Genomic DNA, 17,974 nt, shown 5'->3' on the forward strand with positions numbered 1-17,974 from the left:
CTTTTTTTATTTTAATTGAACTTCAGCTTTGTACTTAAGGGATATTTTCATGACAAAATGCACAGAACTTCCTATGGTGAAATCAGACTTGAAAAAAAGTAAAAAAATTTAATTTTAAATGATGCTTATATAAACATTTCTTTTGTATATTAGCACACTGTAACTCAAAATAAAATTTTAGCACACTATATACCACTTCTATTAGGATTTTCATATTTCTCCCGAAGTTATACTTTGATCTCCCAAGCTTCATATATTTAGTTAAAATTATATCCTTTAATAATCAGGTTCATTTAAAAAGTGCTTAAACTTTTCCTCCCTTCAGCTTTACAATATTGTGCTGCAGCAGAGAGATTATTCCATGCTTGGATTCTCTCAGGTCCCTCCACTGAACTTTTTCAGCCCTATAATGTAAACTTACTTAAAAGCTTGAAGTCGGAGAGACACTATTCTTCCCTCTGCAAAACATAAACTAGCATCATCTCATTCTTGAAATTGTTAATTAGCTCTGATTACTAAATAGCTCCCAGCTATGTAAGACCAAATTTTAAAAGTAGTGGCTTAAAAGATATCCAAGTACAGAGATTTTTTCAAACCAGTGTCTGATCCGATGGGTGCTTAACTTCCAACGCAACTGCCGTTTGGGTACTTGAGGACCCACCTATTTCAGTGATCTGGCCTTAGTCTGTAGTTCTCATTCCCCAGATGCTCCCTTGAAAATGAGACAGTGAAAATGTTCACCTAAGTGAAACCAGGCAGAGGATAAAAGCAGGGTAATTTTCTTTACGACTCGAGCATTATCTGTACTTACTCGGGTTATGGGGATGGGACGGGACGGCACTCCACACCCGATCCTGTCCATCTGCAGGTACGGGCGTTTCACTGGTGCAAGGAAATGCTACAGAGGTAATTTTAGAACCTCACGAATCCCAAAAATCAAGCTTGAAGGAGCCCTCTAGATAAACTGCTGTGACTAAAAGGTAATGAAACCGACTCCTCGGCACAGCATTTCATCTTTCTCACCATATTTAAACAGCTGCACTATCCTCTAGGGAACGATGCTGTAGGTGAGTGTACATAAAACCAGAGAGAATACATTACTTTTTCAGCCACTATTATGTTCTTACCTTTTCAGGTGCTAAAGCTGCATTATCTCTTATTTCCAGACAACCTGTGGCATCAAATATGAGTTCAACTAAATGCTTAAAAAACAAAACCAGGTATGTGTTAAATACTTGAAGATGTTTTTATTTAACTGTAAACAAATCAGACAGCCTTGCTGAAAAAAAAAAAATAGGTTCATTGCAGCACATAAACTTCTTTTTATGTAATTTAATTGTAAAGACTTATTCCAGTGAAGAAAATACACTTTCTAGGCTTTTCAGCATTCAGAATGGTATAACATTACAGTAAGGCACTCTTAAATTGCATTTGGAAATCAGACCTCTGCCCTTGCTTAGGAATCAATGCAGTGACTTCTGATAACAGCATTCAGTAAAGAATATTCTCCCCATTCTAAATTCTGAAGCTATAGCAAGAATATATGCTGACTGAATAGTAGCTAAATTTCAAAAGGAGAATAGTTGTTCCATGTTTAATTTCTGTTAGTGGTATTTCTATTAGCTTCATTTATAGACTTTTCATTATATACAGCTAAGATATAACAGAAACCCAAGCTGTGATGGCAAAACAGAGCTTCTCCTGGCTCTGAAGAGCTAAGGGAATAAAGTATGGGAAATAGGAGAAAATGCAAACTTTATTTGACGAGATCTGATCCAAAGGTTGCTAAAAGTCACTGGGAGTCTGTTGATTTTGGAGTTTTGGAGATATTTTTTTAGAGTAAAAGAAATGCCCCACTTATATTGTCCAGAGTGTAACAGAAATTACTACATTTATTGATTTAAAAATACCTTCTTGAATATAAAAGTAAAATAGACTTGAGTTAAAAGGCTATCTAGAAGCTGCAACTCTCATTGTTGGATACGATTTCTCTATAGTAAGAAAATCTTATCTAGGAGCAAAGTAAAAATTCTTGGAACAGTTCTTTTCAATGACACACTGCCATGTTAGTTCTGCTATTATTCCATATTCCTCACAGGTCTCCTTTTCAAAAGGAGAAACATGTCATCAACTTTCTTGTTATTTTGGATCACAGAGAGCTGTTCTGGGGGTGGTGCACAATCAGAAATCTCTCTCTTCAGCTTGGGGAAACCTTCTGTAACTGTTTCTATTTGTTTAATATGGAGAATCCGCATCATTTGACATAACCTAATTTTGCTTAGCAAGCATATCTAGCAGCTCGTTCTCTAGGCCGTGGCTGCTCAGTTCATTTAAGCTGTAGTATCTATGAACAATCTTTTCATCTGTGACAACAACCACTCGAAGCCCATGAGTATCTTCTCCCAGCTGACATCCTATTGCTGATGAAACCACCATTTCCAGCCCTTTGTAGGACCCTCCAGCATTCCTATGGTAATGTCCAGAAAATACAGCTTTAACACCTGCTTAAAAAGAGAAAGGAGAAACGTTTGTATCCAGTTGCAGTTTATATATGAAATGTGTTTACAGTAAAAGCTACTGCTGAGGCTTACACAGCTACTGGGGGCAGAGAGGAAGCTCCACAGCAAGTACCACTGCAGCTGTCACACTTGCCTTCATTCTTTGATTATCCATAAAGCACAGAGTTAAAACTAAAAGCATTTACCTCAACTTGCATTTTAAACAAATAATTAGTAAATAGCAATCAATAATTCTAATAGTAATAAAGAATTAGTAAAAGCTTTATTCTGCTCCACTAGCTTTGCTTAGGGCTGCTGGACCCCAACCTCTTTATGCTCGCTGCAAGGTGCGTTTGTCATCTTCTACTCCTTTGACTGGAAAGAGGGAACACTCGAGAGGAAGTTGATCAGTTAGAAAAAATTCAGTATCAGGTAACTGCCTGAAGAAACCTACTGAAACCAGTTGAAAGCCAAGGATTGTGGAGCTCTACTTGTCAATTAACATGCAGAAAATTTACTACGGAGAGCTTAACCATATTTATGCAAGACCAATGATCTTAAAAACAGGGGAAGAGGAGACAAGAGAAATAAAAAACATAAATGGGAAGATAATTTGTAATCTTTTCTGAAAGACATCAGGGTGTTATCACAGATGGAACAGAGCCAGGTACATGAAAGAAACCTAATAAGCAGAAGAGGTTGTGAGTTATAATAAGAGGGGAAGAAAGATGAGAGCAGCCAAAAAAAAAAGGAAAGGTTGACAACCTGCAAGAGAAGTCAGGCTTGGAAATGACATGAATTAACATTTTACCTAGTATGGGGTACAAACAAGGCGGGTTTATTCTGATTTCCTCTGTACTTTTAATGACTTAAGACTATTTATATTTTGGACTGTATTGGGGTAAAAAAAATATCTCCATTATAAACTTGAAAAGAAAGAAATACATTTGATCTATCACAGGAGACAATAATATGCTATATCAGAAATTTCTGGGTAGGTCGCATGCAAGTATCATCCAGGCTGGCTCAGGAATAGAAGCTAAAAATATTTCACTGGCACTGTTCTACCTTTTGATAATTTGTGGCTTTATATTGAGAAATGAAATAAAATTAAAAGCAAGGGTCCTAACATGTGTCTGTTCCTGAGGAGGACAGCAGAGAAGAGGGAAAGTTAGCTCGCACGGAGCCAAACGCAAGCTAGTGTGGGCTCCAGGAGGCGCTTCCTGATGGCTCTCCTCTCTGCACACAGCCAGTCCCGCTCTCCACCCCAGGTTAAAAGCTATCCCTAAATACGCAGCACTGTCAATTACTTTCTGATCATTGTTTTATTCATTACAGAATAAATGAGCAAGCCTATAAAGATACACAGGGATGTGATGACAACACCAAACTTCGTTATGTCTTGTATACTCCAGAAATCTGCCATCCTCTGTGTAACGCAAAAGGGAACGCATGTTTGGTACTGTTCAAGCTGAGTAATTTCTGAGATACTATAACCTTAAATTTGATATTTCAAAAAAGCTAAGAACAACTGATTTTGCCTTCAGACAGCAGAAATGCTGCAAGAGAGTCGGAGCATTTAAAAGGCAGAGAGCTGCGAAAACACTGTAACTTCACAAGAAAATCTTTATTTATTTTGCTACCCAGAAAAACCTTCCATCAATTCTCCTGCAGTAGATTTGGAAAGTCTTTCCCAGTGATGAAATAGAAAGGGTGAAACTGTCTTAAAGACAGTTGGCTACATCAATTCTTTGCATTTGTGGGAATGAGTGATTTGAACACTGATATAAAATATATAAACTAGGCTCAAAGTATAGTTAAAAATTAAGCAGCTTGGAAAGCAAAGTATAAATTATTCTGCTATGTGCCCTGTAAAAACTAGATGGGCTTTCATATTTCAAAATCTAAACCATTCTCAAATAGCAAATGAGTCAATGTGGACAACAGAGAATGGTGTTACCTTCACCTTGAATAGTGGCATATGGCCATTACCAGCTCGGACGTGTCTGTTATCTGTTCTAATTCTCTTTGATCGGTGTAACTTGCTCATCTGTCTGGTGTACGAGTTACCCTTGTAAGTCAGAGTAACAACTCCGAGAGCTTATTCTGCCTCAGCTGCGGGAACTAAGCAGAACAGTTAGGTGGGTTTTTTTAACTCTATAGGAAACCTGATCAGAATACCTCAAAAGATGATGGTGTAACATAAAAGTCCTGCAGCGTAATGGGCTCTTTGCAGAGATTCTGTCCTTTTTAGATATTATTTGGGTCCTTCAAATCATAATATAAAGAGGCTTTACAACTGATGCTACAGTCAGTTTAAGAGTGAGCAGTCAGTTCTCAAGTCTTACTGTGTTGCAGCTTCTTACAGTGGCTGAATTGATGTAACTTTCTTCAGAAGCAATTCAAGCAGCAGAACTCTGAGAACTTCTTTCTCATGACATGCACAACTGTTGAGGCCACAAGGCTGCACCTGCCTCCTCCCAACCCACAGCCTTTCTGCAGTGACAGAACGTGCCCAGCTAGAGCTGCTTACGGGGGGCCGGGCGTTCTATTCTCTTGCTTCCTAATACAGAGAGCAAACCAACCCAAACACTGTGGAACCTTTACATGTGACATCCTACTGTTAAAAGTGGAATCCATCTTACCTTCTGGCATTGTCCTTAAAAGAGCAAGCCCTGATGGGCTAAGGGAGGATGCTGTGTATACGAGGCAGCTTACTGCAGCCAAGGAGTTACGGCATTTGTGGAGTGAACATAAGACACACTAAGCTATATCTTAGCAATTTGCTTTCAGCTTAGAACTGTCTGTAATGCAACTGTGTATCGAGCACTGCCCTGTCCTTTAAGCACTTCCAAGCAACCAGTGGTGTCCAGCAACATTCCAGATTCCACTCTCAGGCCCACATCTAGCATGAACCTGACTCTGTCTCGGTGTTCCCCTGCAGAGAGAAGTGGCAGCTAAATGAAGGAACGTTTAGGAACCTAATGTTTGGCCTGCTTGATTACTGCACCAGCTGGATCTGCAAAATACACCTAACAGCTTCCACTAAGAGACCATGCTACCGCAGCGACAGGTTCTTGTCAATATTTTCTACTTTTTCTGCAGGTAAGTGAAATTACTTTAGTGTATGAAAAGTTACAAAAAAGTAACAACCATAAAACCATAGTGAGGTGTAAACATACATGGCACACTTTTAGTGAGGAAAACAAATGTTCTGTAAGGGAAATACGTGCTGGGTTTTTTTTACTGGAAGCATCTGTATTCCTAAAGTAGCATCTTCCCACTGTCCAGAGAATTTAACCTTTGGAATTAAAAGAGGAACAGAATCAAAAGGCTTTGTGTCATCATACATGTAAATCAACCCCCGACATAAAGTTTCAGTGTAATTAGAAGGACAGAGGATAAAAAAGTAACAAAGCGACTTTAGTTATGCTTGTAAGAAAACCAAAAATCTCCCCTCATCTGGGAATTCAGACCAGATACAAAGTTTGGGCCATGGATCACACAGCTTTTCTTTTTCTTGAGCAAAAACTCCAACTCTACCAGAACTGGTATATGTTTACATGTAAGGTCTACTCACTGCCTACACTCAGGAAGGTACTTCAGTATGGAACAGACTGGTTTGTAAACAATGCAAATATAACACCTGACACCAGAAAAGATTTAAAACCTCTTTTGACTCCTGTAGGCTATGGGAGGCAGATTCAGTCTGAACAAACTGGTGTTTATGGACACTGTTCCAACTCCCCCTTTAGCATCTGTATGCCACTCAGATCCCAACGGCCTGTGCAGTGTGTGCAGGGCCAAAATGCCCTCGCGGCTGTCGCTGCTCAGTGTTGGCCTCGGCTACAATTTAGTATCTGCTTCAGATACCTCCCAGTGAAAATTCTGCCAAGGGTTCAATTTTCAGGTACTTTTTATTTCCAGTGTTAGTATCAATTCTTGTTCTTGTTGTGTTACACCTTGAACAAAGCAGCAAAGAGGTCACTGCTGTGTATTAATAGAAGTCTGATGTTGTTTTTTGTCAATAGCATTTTTTTGTTCACTCAACTGCATTCCACTCGCTTTTGTTTGTTCGCATAAGAAAGAAATGTGAACCAGTCAATGCAATAATACTGAGATGACAAGCACGCAATTTACTTTGCTCTTGCTTTTGATCTTAAACATAAAAAGAATCTCAGAGATGTATGCACTCAAATTTAATTTATTCATTTCAGATCTTTTTCTGAAGCAATACTGCCAAGTTGTTAGCAGCCCCCCCCTTTATTTTTCTAAACTCTGTGAGAAAATAACGGCTCTCGTTTTTATAGCCTGCTTTAAGGGATCCTGAGGTCAGTTAAATGCATCCAGCTGCATAGAAAAACTAAGAGTCCCTTCCTACTTCAAAAAAGAGAAGGTAGAGCAGTGGTTTGTTTTTAATCCCTGGCTTCTGAAATAGCAGTTGGGAAAAGCCTTGATATAAAAGCTGTATGAAATGCTAAAACATTACTGTGTAAATAAATGCCCAAAGGATGGCACCTTCACAAGCATTCATTATTTCATTTTTTATGACATACATAGTGATTTGAATTTAAATGCGACTGGAGGTTTCACAGTATCCATTAACCAAAAAAAAGCAGGATCCATTACTGTAAGACACTATTTAAACCTAATGGATTATTCACTAAAAGAAAAAAAAAAGGGATTAAAATCAGAATAAAGTAAAAAATACCCATGCAGATAGTTACTATTAAAAAAAATAAAACCACACACATCGCCTCTGTGATCATAACCATTTGATGTCAGACTGCAAAACAATGCAATGGTTACTGATTGTCTGCCTGGGAAAAAAGGTCTGAACTGCCAAACTGATTTTTGATCAGAACAGGACTGGAAGCCAGAGCCTCTGGGTGGGCACTATCCAGTGTCTGATACCAGGTCTGTAGTCGGATCATGAAAACACCTAAAATCAAAGAGCTTCATGCCTGCCCATCAAACATCAGGCTTTCAGAATCAATCAATCTGAAAAAAATCAGTGTGGCAGTAATAAAAGATTCTGATTTTGTCAACCTAAGATGTCCTCCTGCCAGCGTGCAATTTACCATCATTTTCTGATCAAGCAGAAAGTCCTTTTTTAGTTCTGATCTGACAAAGCTGAATCTGAAAGACAATAAGATTTACTGTTTGCAAAGATCTGATCATACCTGCTTTCCCCTGTAGAATAAAGCATTCCTACTGAAGAATGAAATACCTGTTGTGGTACAAATTCTGTAAGCCCAAAGCAGCCTATTCAGCTTAAATAATTAATAACACGGGTAGTTCAAGAGTCATCTGAAGAGATGCAATACTTAATTACGTAAGTTGATAAGCCTAAAGACTCTTCATTATCTTGACCATGAAACAAGTGAATAAATATTTTGATTTTATGCTAATGCACACTGCACTATGTCACTTCAGAATGTAAGGCTACATGGTGGCTTTGGCAAGGTACATGCTGAGGAGGGTAATTAATAGCTCATGTAATTTAGCTTGCTAACTTTGATGCTATTTTGATGATCATTCACAAGCAGAATCTTGCACAATGTCCTCTTTCAAAACATTCAAACATAATTCATATTTTCATTTGCATATCTTTTCTGGAGTCAAAACCATGATCTGCACACTTTGCCCATTGTTTCTATAGCAGACATTTCTCAACAGGAAATTCAAAACCACTGCTGGAGACTTCTTCCCTCCCCCCACTTATTTCCAGCATCTGCTTTCTAAAGACAGCTCACCAAATATTAGTAATCGTTGCAAGAGCTTCAGCAAGCTCTTGTCGATTTGCATCTTTCTCAGTTTAACAGCTCGGGTAAGTTGGACAATTTTTACCAGCATTTTCAATTTTCCCTGGGATCTTTCTTCAAGTGTTGTGAAGTATACTGTGAACCAGCAGAGTGTATTAAAAAGGGCTTTTCTTACAGAGATGGTGCAATGGGCCTAACAGTGAAAGAGATCTAAAGAAGTAGCTGAGATTTGCCCTTGGGTGCTTAACGGGAAAGATGGGTACAGAAAGGGGTGACCGGGCCAACCAGCTGCAGGAGCAACTGCATGTATACAACCATCACAGACTGCAGTAGCTCTGATTTAGAAGAGATTATTCTTTGTAATGATGACCATTTATTTAGGAGCACTTTTGAGTTCCCAAACAACCCAAAGCAGAACAACGTTCTGAAAGAACCTGAGTCTGGTATGAAATATTCACACTTCTTTCAGGCCTGGTGATACTGAAAAAAAATTGACAGAAAACTTTAGCTACCCCCATGTTGTTAGCATGCTGCTGATTCTGTCAAGAATCAAATGAAAAAATAGTTCAGCACATGAAGCTACATACAGAATACCATCCAGAATGCAGCTTGTTAGCAGGAGAAGCTACAGTTATTTTACCGAATTCTAAGAGTGCAGCATCTTCTTTGCACAAATTATAGTTTAGCACTCAGAGAAACCCTTCTAAACAACAGCTATGCGGCACCAGGGAAAAGGGTCAAGATGATTTTGACATAATTGCACTGCAAGAAAACAAAGGCATTTAGGTGTGTCTCACAGATAATTCCTGAGAGTGATTACATCCCAGTCTTAGCGTGCTGTGCAGTTGCAGTCCCTTAATTCCCAGATTCTTCTCCCATACCTGGTACTTCACTGCTGTTATATTCTGTAGCACAGAAAAAATGCAAGGATGCGGAAGACTGGCATGTTTTCAGCTCCACTGGGGGCAGGAAAGAAAGGGGACTATGGCCTGCCTTCTCTATGGGGACTAACAGCACTGACCTGCCTTTCGGTTTAAGGAGTAGTTATTATGAAATGTCTCTGTTTTAAACCCAAAATGCTATCCGAGTCATGGTTTTTCTTCATTAAACCACAAATATTTTCCATAACAATGCAGCAGTAAGATTTTGTGAAATACAAATATCGTTTTCCTAACTTCTTGAAACATCTCATGTTTGCTAGTTTAATTCAAGAAATACAGACTGAGCCCAAATCTCAAAGGAAATGTAGTTGCAATGACTACAGCAATCCAAATATGTTAGAACAGGATGGAAAATAAAGCACCCACATCTATCTTGAAATAGTAAAAATAATCTCTCTTTATAAAGAAACACACACCTAGGAAACACTTTTCCTCATACAATGGGATGATACTAGGTTGGAATTCAGATGAACTAGTTTAAATTCCAGGGGTGTCTGACTCCAATTTCTATAATTACACTCACTTCCATGGTTGGCTTCCAAAAAACCCTGAATTCAGAAGAAGCTGTTTTCCATCTCTGGTTCCTAACACAGAGAACTCATTTAGAGGCAGGTTTGCTGTGTCCAAACGCGGCTGGCCTAGCCTCAGATGGAAATCAAACTGCTCAACCCAGCACTATGGGCAGTGTAAAAATATTGGAAGAAAATTACAAATATAAAAATAAACCAAAGAAAAGCAAGCAGATTTTCCAAATTAGGAAGAGAATGCCTGGAATAATCATCACAGGCAATCAGCAGCATGCTTTATTTAGACTCAGCCTTCAATTAAATAAATGCTTTTCTCAGCAAAAGCAAATGAGACTGTAAGAGACTGGGAAGGCTAAATTAGTGCAATATGAATGACATAATAAATATGTAATGGGTACAGTGCAGACCTCGCTTCTCCTCCCATGCACTCTGTAGAAAATTTTGGGAAAAAAAGTGGTTATGACTGAGCAATGAAATTTATCACACAGTCCATATTATCACCCTTTAAGTGCTGATTAATGAACTGTTTTTCACAGTAGCTGCAGACATGAATCAGTGTTCACTGCATTTCATTTACAGATTTATGATTCTCAATACAGACTACAGGTGAAATTCTAAGCACGCAAAAGGAGGCATTTCCTCACAGCTGTGAAACATGAACCTCCCTCCCACAGACCACTGTGAAAGCTGAGTTTTCAAAAATCAGATGAAAAGATGTAAAAGAATCACTAAATTGCAGTATATTGATAACATTAATATGATATAGTAAGTGCCCAGAAATAAAACTCTTGGAGCCAGGAAAGGTAATTGGATGACATACCATTACGCACTTTGCTGTCTTGGGCTTTTCCCAAGGGTTTGGCTGAGGGAGAAGGAATAGACTGGCCCACAGGGATCATCATTCTGGTCTAGTTACTCTGCTTTTATGTTACCTGTTCAAGTTTAATGAGAAATTTAGCTTTAAAATAAAATTATGCTTATCTATCTAAAAGTCACTGCTTCACTGGCCAAACCTCTCGCTCAATCAAGGACTGAAGAAAGAGAATATACTGCTGAAAGCTGATCCTCTGTATGTTTGTCCCCAAAATGGCAGGAGCTAGGGAGGAGCAGCAGCAGAGCCAAAATGGAAGCAAACAGGTGGAGAATCAGCCCTGTAAAGAAATTAAATTGTGCTGAGTGGAAAAACCTGAATGTCATCAACACTCTAGTAGCCTTTCGAAGTTTTCATAGGCAGAACCAAATAAGTAGTATCCAGGCACAAGGAGTTGCTACTATAAGAGACTTGTGTGTACACCCACGAACATGTATGCATAGATATATTTTTTTTCAAAAAGCAATGTTTCTAGCAGATACAGCCTTTTAAGTCACAAGGATAAATTGATCTTGAGCACTTCCCCAGAGTATCAGGCACAAACTGTCTTTTCTTTCTTCCTTTCACTTGCAGCATACAGCTGCTTTCTCAAGTGCTGAACAGCGTGGTCGGTTCAACAGTAATACCTGTTCTCAGAACAATTTTGCACTCCAAAATGATGTTCTTTCAGCTTCCCTGCAAGAGCACACATTAACCAAAGGCATTTTTTACTGTGCCTTTTTTCTCCCCTGGGCATGTGGTGTACATCATTTTTTTCAAGACTCCAGTGCTACAAAGCGAATGATAATATTTAGTCTTTGCAAACAAAATCTCTTGTGTGGAACAGAATTGATTTTATCTCATTGCAATTTGAGATTGCACCCATCTGCCAAGCAGGTGTTACAGGAGCAAACAAAGATGTGAAAGCATCAGTCACAGCACTGTTAACAGAACTGTTCCGTGCTCAGGGCAGCATTCAGGCCCCGTTCTCCAAAAAAAACAACAAATCATTTCCCACCACAGAGCTCCAGTAGAAGGAAAGTGTCTCTCTAGTTTGCCTAGCTGCTTCATCAGAGGAGCTGCGTGAATAAAAGAGAAGTGAGTAATGACAATTTACATCACATAGAACTATAAGCATCTCAATAAAAATATCCCATGTACTGTCATTTGCAACCGTGATCCTGCAAACTTGCAGGAAAACTCTTCCTTCAATTTGCTTTGCATACTAAGGAATGCGGAGCTTGGTGCAACTTGTGGGGCAGTCAGTAGGTCTCTGCAAGCGGGAGAGGTTACAAAAAGTAGCTCTGTCAAACCTATTTTCATATAGAACAACTCTGAACAGAGCAACGTAGAGAAAGATCTTAACCTTACTTTTTTTATATATAATCAGAGAAGAAACAACGGGCACAGCCAGAGGCTGATTCCAGATCACTTAATTAGAGTGCTGGTCTAAATAAGCCGTTAGAGCCGCTGTCTTCAGACAGTCACTCTGTGCTTCAAGTCAACTTTTGTGAATGCCTCTTCAGTGGAATTTTTTTCCTGGTTTTGCTACCTTTCCCATTTGAGAGTGACGCTTTCTCAGAGACCCAACACAAACCCCAACGAACCCCGGCTTTCTCTAAGGATGACAAAACAGTTATCAACCAAATCTACAGTCCAGGGGGTAAAACAGATTTCAAAAATTTCTCTCAGATAAAATATCATCTGATGTCATTGCAGCCTATACCAAATAAATGTACTGATGTTATTGTACCTGGGGAATGGTCTTAAAAACCACTATCCTTACACAGTGGCACAGAAGATATCGAATCTGGTCGCTCTACCTGTACCATAAGAGCATAATTTCAAGGTTGAAAGATGTTGATCTTCTTCACTGAAGCTGAGAGTATTTAACTGTAAATTATCTTATACACTGACACATAAGCAAGCACTGAGATTACTCACTGGGTGTATGGGCTTTGCCAAAATCACGGCCTCAATGGAAGGAAGAAGAAAATATTACTCCCTTGTCAACTTTGATTACACAACAAAGAAAATAATGAAACATAGCATATGTTGTCTGGTAAATTTTAGAAACAACAACTTTCAGTATTCCATGCTTTAATTTTCGTGCTCAAACATATCTCAACTGCGGCTGTTCAAAAAGCTTCCTTTAATAGTATTCTCCTGTCGTAACATGTAGGTATCATGCTCTTTTAATTAGTAAAGGTGTTAGAAGTTACAGCACCTACAACCACAAATATAATGAAAAAATATATCATTTAATAAAGTTAGGCTGTTATTTTGCCCCATGTGTACAAATTAAGTATTTTTAGCCACATCTGAAAAATCGCTTTGAAGACATTTAGATGAAATTAAAACTTGTTAATTAAAAAAAGCTGGAGACCCCAGGGAATTTCCCACTATATTTAAATGCTATCCAGTGATTCTCTCTGGGTGCAAAATCTCTCACATAGACAGACCATTGAAATTCTTCATCTTATTCTGAACCAAAAAGTCTTTTCTCAGCTTTCTTGGTGAAAAAACAGCTATTAATACGGGTTTTATTCAACAGAACTCTTAAATAAGTTCAGACATTTGCTTAAATGTTTTAGTTCATTTGAGCCACTGAGAAACATTTGTTACTATTTAGTGTTAAGTAATAATTTGAGTGTGTCAGTGATGGTTTTCAGGACAAAAAGTCTTTGAAAGAATGTCTATAGTTCAATAAAAATATCCTTAAGGTCACAGAAAAAAAAAATCTTTAACATCCTAAGATGAAAAAAACCCATGTCTTCTACTACATAAACAACTTAATTTAAAAAGTAATTCATTACTTAGTTTATCAGAGACACATGACATCCAGAACAGATTTTTGGCTAAACCACTACTATTTCTTTATTTTCCCTACAAAGCTATGAGCAAACCTATTTATATCAGCACTATAAAATTCTTAAAAGCTAAATATGCATTTCTTGCAGCAGAGTCAAGTGACTCCTGCAGCTCTCACAGATGAGAATGTCAGGTCAGCTCATTCACAGTTCTTGCACAGAGGTTTTTTTGTACTTTGCTTCTGCATGTAGAGGAGACCGAGCTTTGACACCTGAAGCTGGACTTTCAGACTTTATAAGAATATGCTTTCGGAAATGTACTTTTCACTTAATTGATAAACTATGTTCTCAACCGAGTTGATTTTCACTGTCACTGAAACCACTTTTTCAAGGACAATACCTGTTATAATGCATTTAAGGAAACAAAGGGCTACGAGGGTTTCTTAGGCATGCAGTCTACAAGTATGGTATAACTTTGCATAGTAATAATGCGTATTTACAAGTGCCAGATTTTCAAATTACAAATATTTATCATAAAGACACGATTTTATCTTTAATTAGCCCAACTGTTAAGGACACTTCTAATGTGAGAAATGTAATTTAGTATTTCATACCAGATGTAGCCTCTACAGCAAGGCTTTTATCTCTGCTTGTAATGAGCCGATACTTAAACCAAAACCATTATGTAACACATAAGTGATTATAAGAGAATGACTACCGAAGATCTGAACTCTGAATTTAAAACAATAATTTTCTGAAGTTGGATACCTTACTTTAAAACACCTCTATAATACCACCATGCCTTAAGTATCCGATTTCCTATACACATCCATATACATTTCTTTGTTCATGGAAAGGCCTGAATTACTAGATTGTCCTTTCTTCCCTGTCTCTCTCTAACAAGGTGAGTTATGGCTTTGTGTTTGACACTTACAAAATATAAACATGAAAACTGAGGCAGTTTTAGGTCTGATTCTGGGTGATCAACAACTGAAGAGAGACACCCATCTAATAACATCACACTACCAAATACTGAATTTTTTCATAATTAAACAACAATCCTTTGGAGTGGTTGGAAACACTGAATTATGCCAGAATTCAAGTGTAGAGGTGGCAAATGAGAGCAGAAGGAAGGAATGATTGGTCATAGGTTGGGGGAAGAATGGCAGCACCCTGGTGGACTCATTTTTGTAAAAAGGCAAATTTACTTTCTTTTTTGCTATACCAAATTTCTAAATTAATTGCTCTAAGGGACCACCTGTCTTAAACTGCAAGTCATAATTAAAAAAATCCAACAAACGTCAAGTATATTTGGATTGCGTTATCAATATTCTGTGTTTCAGTCTTCCTGGAGTGAAGGAAGTAAACTGGGGGAAAACCAATTTCATGTCTAATGATATGCTGAAATCGATTATTCTCTGGTGAAGCAGAGAGTGAAAAAACATCTGGTGTCCTTGTGTATCTGTGTATCTATCCTACCATGATAACTGCCTGCTTGCAATCCACTGATAACATTTTGTGGTCTTACAAAGACCATTCTTCAATTGAATAATAAAATGGAAACAGAACGCACCCGTTACTAAGGAAACACTGAGCCAACTTTTGATTCAGCTCATTTTTCTGGGTAGTCTGAGTTACGCTGAACTGCTCTGCTCTCTGTTTTCATTTAATTAGGAAAATGTTTGATTATTCGATTATGAATACTACCTATTGACTCATTTACTTATTGTATAAAATGGCAAGCAAAGGATGAATGTTTTAACGTGTTCACGAAAGACTCAAATAACCCGTCATTTTGGGAGGATTTTTAGGGCTGGGAACACAGGACACAATGGGAAATGATGGAAGGAAGGTTCAAATGGGATGTTGGCAGAAAAAGGAGTTTGGGAACTTCTTCCATAGAGTTGTCTTGCATCAGTGGCTTTCCATTCTCTCCTCCTTTCCCTCATCATTTAAAGCCTACCCAACTTTGGTTAAGCCTCTGGATACAAATTAGGAGAATCAGTCTGAAATATCCCTCTAAAAATCATGATTACATAACAAGGATAAATTTTACAATGATAACATTCTGCATAATTTCTTTTACTTCTTGATTAACTATATTGCCTGTGCTGAGTGTTGTCAGATGTTAGTAAACCATTTGGATGACAGAATAGTCTAGAAGAGAACTGTTTTGGTTTCCACATTAATGCTTATTTACTGGGATACACATGTACAGCAATGTCCTTCTGCTAAAAAGCTCTTAACTAGTATGGGGCTTAAGCCAGCGGTACATAAGCAGCTGTTTTACTGCCCAACTTTGCAGCAGCAGTACTTCCCACTACATTAGCACTAGATCGAAAATTAAAAAAGATACTATGAGGTAGATTCAGCGTGTCTCCTTGTGGGAAAAAACCCACCATACATCTAAAAATCTTGAACCTGCAAATATGTCAGCTCCCTGGAGAGCCTTCAGAGAGCTGTGAATTTTGGCCCCACTGATTGGAAACAGTGGGAAGTTCAGAGCTTGGAAATTATGCTGGCTCTAGATGAGCCCAGGCTTAAAAACTGGCATTATTCAGTAATCCAAATAACATCCTCTCTTATAGATACAGAGAAAATAATGCAATGGCAGACTGGCAGGAAATTTTGAGGGACTAGTATATCCCAGGAACATGAAAGCAATTAATAGGAAACAATGGGAATGGCACAGAGGAATAGCTGCATACTGTGTCTGTCTCCGTGGTATTCAAATTACATTAAACAAGGCTAAGGTATTTGGTACAATAGACTTGTTTAGCTCATGTTCCACCTGACCTTCATCTCAGAAATGGCCCCTATATGGATATGCAAAGGATCGATCTTAGCAGAGCAAGACTCTTTTAACACTGAATAAATCTCCAGCACATTACACTGTTGCTGTAAAATTGGCTCAGTGTGGGAAAAAACAGCCTCCAAGGTAATTCTGAATTCTGTTTCCACGTTTTATGTAAAACAAATTCTGTATTTTTTTCCTATCGCAATATCTGATCTTCCACTCCTTAAGCAGGAAATAACTCAAGTGGTCTTACATCTATTATTTCTTGAATATGTTCTTGAATATAAGTTAACTATAATACTAGTTTTTGAATATAAGTTCTTGAACTGAATCCTTGCTAATTATTTTAAAGAGTTTTTCACTTTGAGATTTTTACTTTTCGCTAGTTTTAAATTCTGTTTGGAATTTTTTACAGGTGATTGGATTCAGTTGATAGTCCTGACCTCTGGGGAACAATGAGGCTTATAAGCAGTGTCTAAAAATCCTTTGAAACAGTACAGTTTAAGTTAAATGTATTTTGTCTAGCAGCATAGCCATTCGTGATTTGAGAAAAAAAATTAAAAAAAATAGGAAAATCTGAGAAAATACCTGCTTTATGGAACTTTTCCATTATCTCTTGACGGACTGAATTTTCCAAGTTGAAATAATCATGGCCTTCATCAGGTTTTCTCAGAAACAGAGGGATGTGCTGAAATACTATTATATGCTTGCATTTATGTTTTTCAGCAACGGCCAGTTGCTCATTGAGCCACACATCCTGGGCTTGCTTTAACTCAGGGCATTTGGAAGAATCGAAGTATAACTGAGAATTTAGCACAAGAAAGAAAACTCCTCCAACCCAAAAGCTGAAGTAGTCATCTCCCCAGTTCTCGCAATAATTTTCTATTGTTTCTCTTGTTGGAGTGTTGCCAATATCATGATTTCCACTGACAAATACCAGTGGGATGTCCTGGTCAGTGTTCTTCAGGACATTCTTCAAATCTTGCTCTTGGTCCTTTCTCCATCGAGTTCCTATAGAAAAAAAACAACAGCCACATTTTAGTGTTTATGCTGCCTTTTCCTACCCTCATTATTACCTTTTGTTTATGGAGATGTGCATAGTAAGAAAATATTCTGTATCAGATGTGATCATGATAATGTGCAGGGATCTACCATACATCTTCAATTCAATATTTTATGTCCACTTAATCCTTTCCCTTCCACTTCTTTCCTCCCATTACCACGTACTCAGCCATTTTCAATAACTCGCCTCAAGCATGGCGCTGGATAGGAGGCAACAGAGAGCAGAGCAGCAGGTGACATAAGGGTCAGTGTTTGGTTTGCACCGAAAGCTTTAGCAGGCTGATTCTTTTCATGTATAGACTGATGATGTGGTGAAAAAATGCAGCAGCCCTGGCTGGTGTAACAGCTTTACGCAAGGGTAAAAACCAGGTCAACTTCTGGTTTATATTTTATGGTTATGCAAAGAAATTAAAGTTTGTTTGGTTTCATTTTTCATTACAAGAACTACATTAACTGCAAAAATATAATTAATGTTTTGTGGTGATGAGTTTATGAGTCTGTTTTAATAATGAGCATGGCATTAATTTCAAAGAAAGGTAATTGGGTACTTTGCATACCTAGACAGTTAGTCTTCTGGTTGTCAGAAATTTGTCAGAAATTAAAAAAAGCACATTTCTTTTATTCTGATGATGACAGGAATTTTTTACGTATTCTAGAGAGGCTGTTGATATGTTTGTTATCAGGGAATAAAACTGAACATTTATAAATTGTACTTTATCCTGCA

General features: G+C 38.0%; 2 protein-coding genes across 16 annotated transcripts in view; one reads left to right on the top strand and one right to left on the bottom strand.

Moving 5' to 3' along the window:
- Nucleotides 1–17,974, top strand: part of SNX29 (sorting nexin 29) — a 180,823-nt gene that overhangs the window by 134,952 nt on the left and 27,897 nt on the right. For 8 of the 11 annotated variants that reach the window (XM_054080294.1, XM_054080296.1, XM_054080299.1 and 5 more), the window contains one exon: nucleotides 5,443–5,603. In XM_054080294.1, coding sequence (XP_053936269.1) covers nucleotides 5,443–5,603 — 161 coding nt within the window. Of the gene's footprint in view, nucleotides 1–1,135; nucleotides 1,221–5,442; nucleotides 5,604–17,974 lie in introns of those variants that run through there. The other 3 variants (XM_054080304.1, XM_054080309.1, XM_054080305.1) reach the window with 2 other exon arrangements.
- CPPED1 (calcineurin like phosphoesterase domain containing 1) overlaps nucleotides 1,243–17,974 on the bottom strand; it is a 42,399-nt gene continuing 25,667 nt past the window's right edge. For 2 of the 5 annotated variants that reach the window (XM_054080318.1, XM_054080319.1), the window contains 2 exons: nucleotides 16,777–17,199; nucleotides 1,256–2,504 (listed from right to left, as the gene is read on the bottom strand). In XM_054080318.1, the coding sequence (XP_053936293.1) occupies nucleotides 2,269–2,504; nucleotides 16,777–17,199 (659 nt within the window). In that variant the 3' untranslated portion in view covers nucleotides 1,256–2,268. Of the gene's footprint in view, nucleotides 2,505–5,611; nucleotides 11,661–16,776; nucleotides 17,200–17,974 lie in introns of those variants that run through there. The other 3 variants (XM_054080315.1, XM_054080316.1, XM_054080317.1) reach the window with 3 other exon arrangements.

Source organism: Cuculus canorus, chromosome 15 (assembly GCF_017976375.1).
Source record: "Cuculus canorus isolate bCucCan1 chromosome 15, bCucCan1.pri, whole genome shotgun sequence".
NCBI classification, from domain to species: Eukaryota; Metazoa; Chordata; class Aves; order Cuculiformes; family Cuculidae; genus Cuculus; species Cuculus canorus.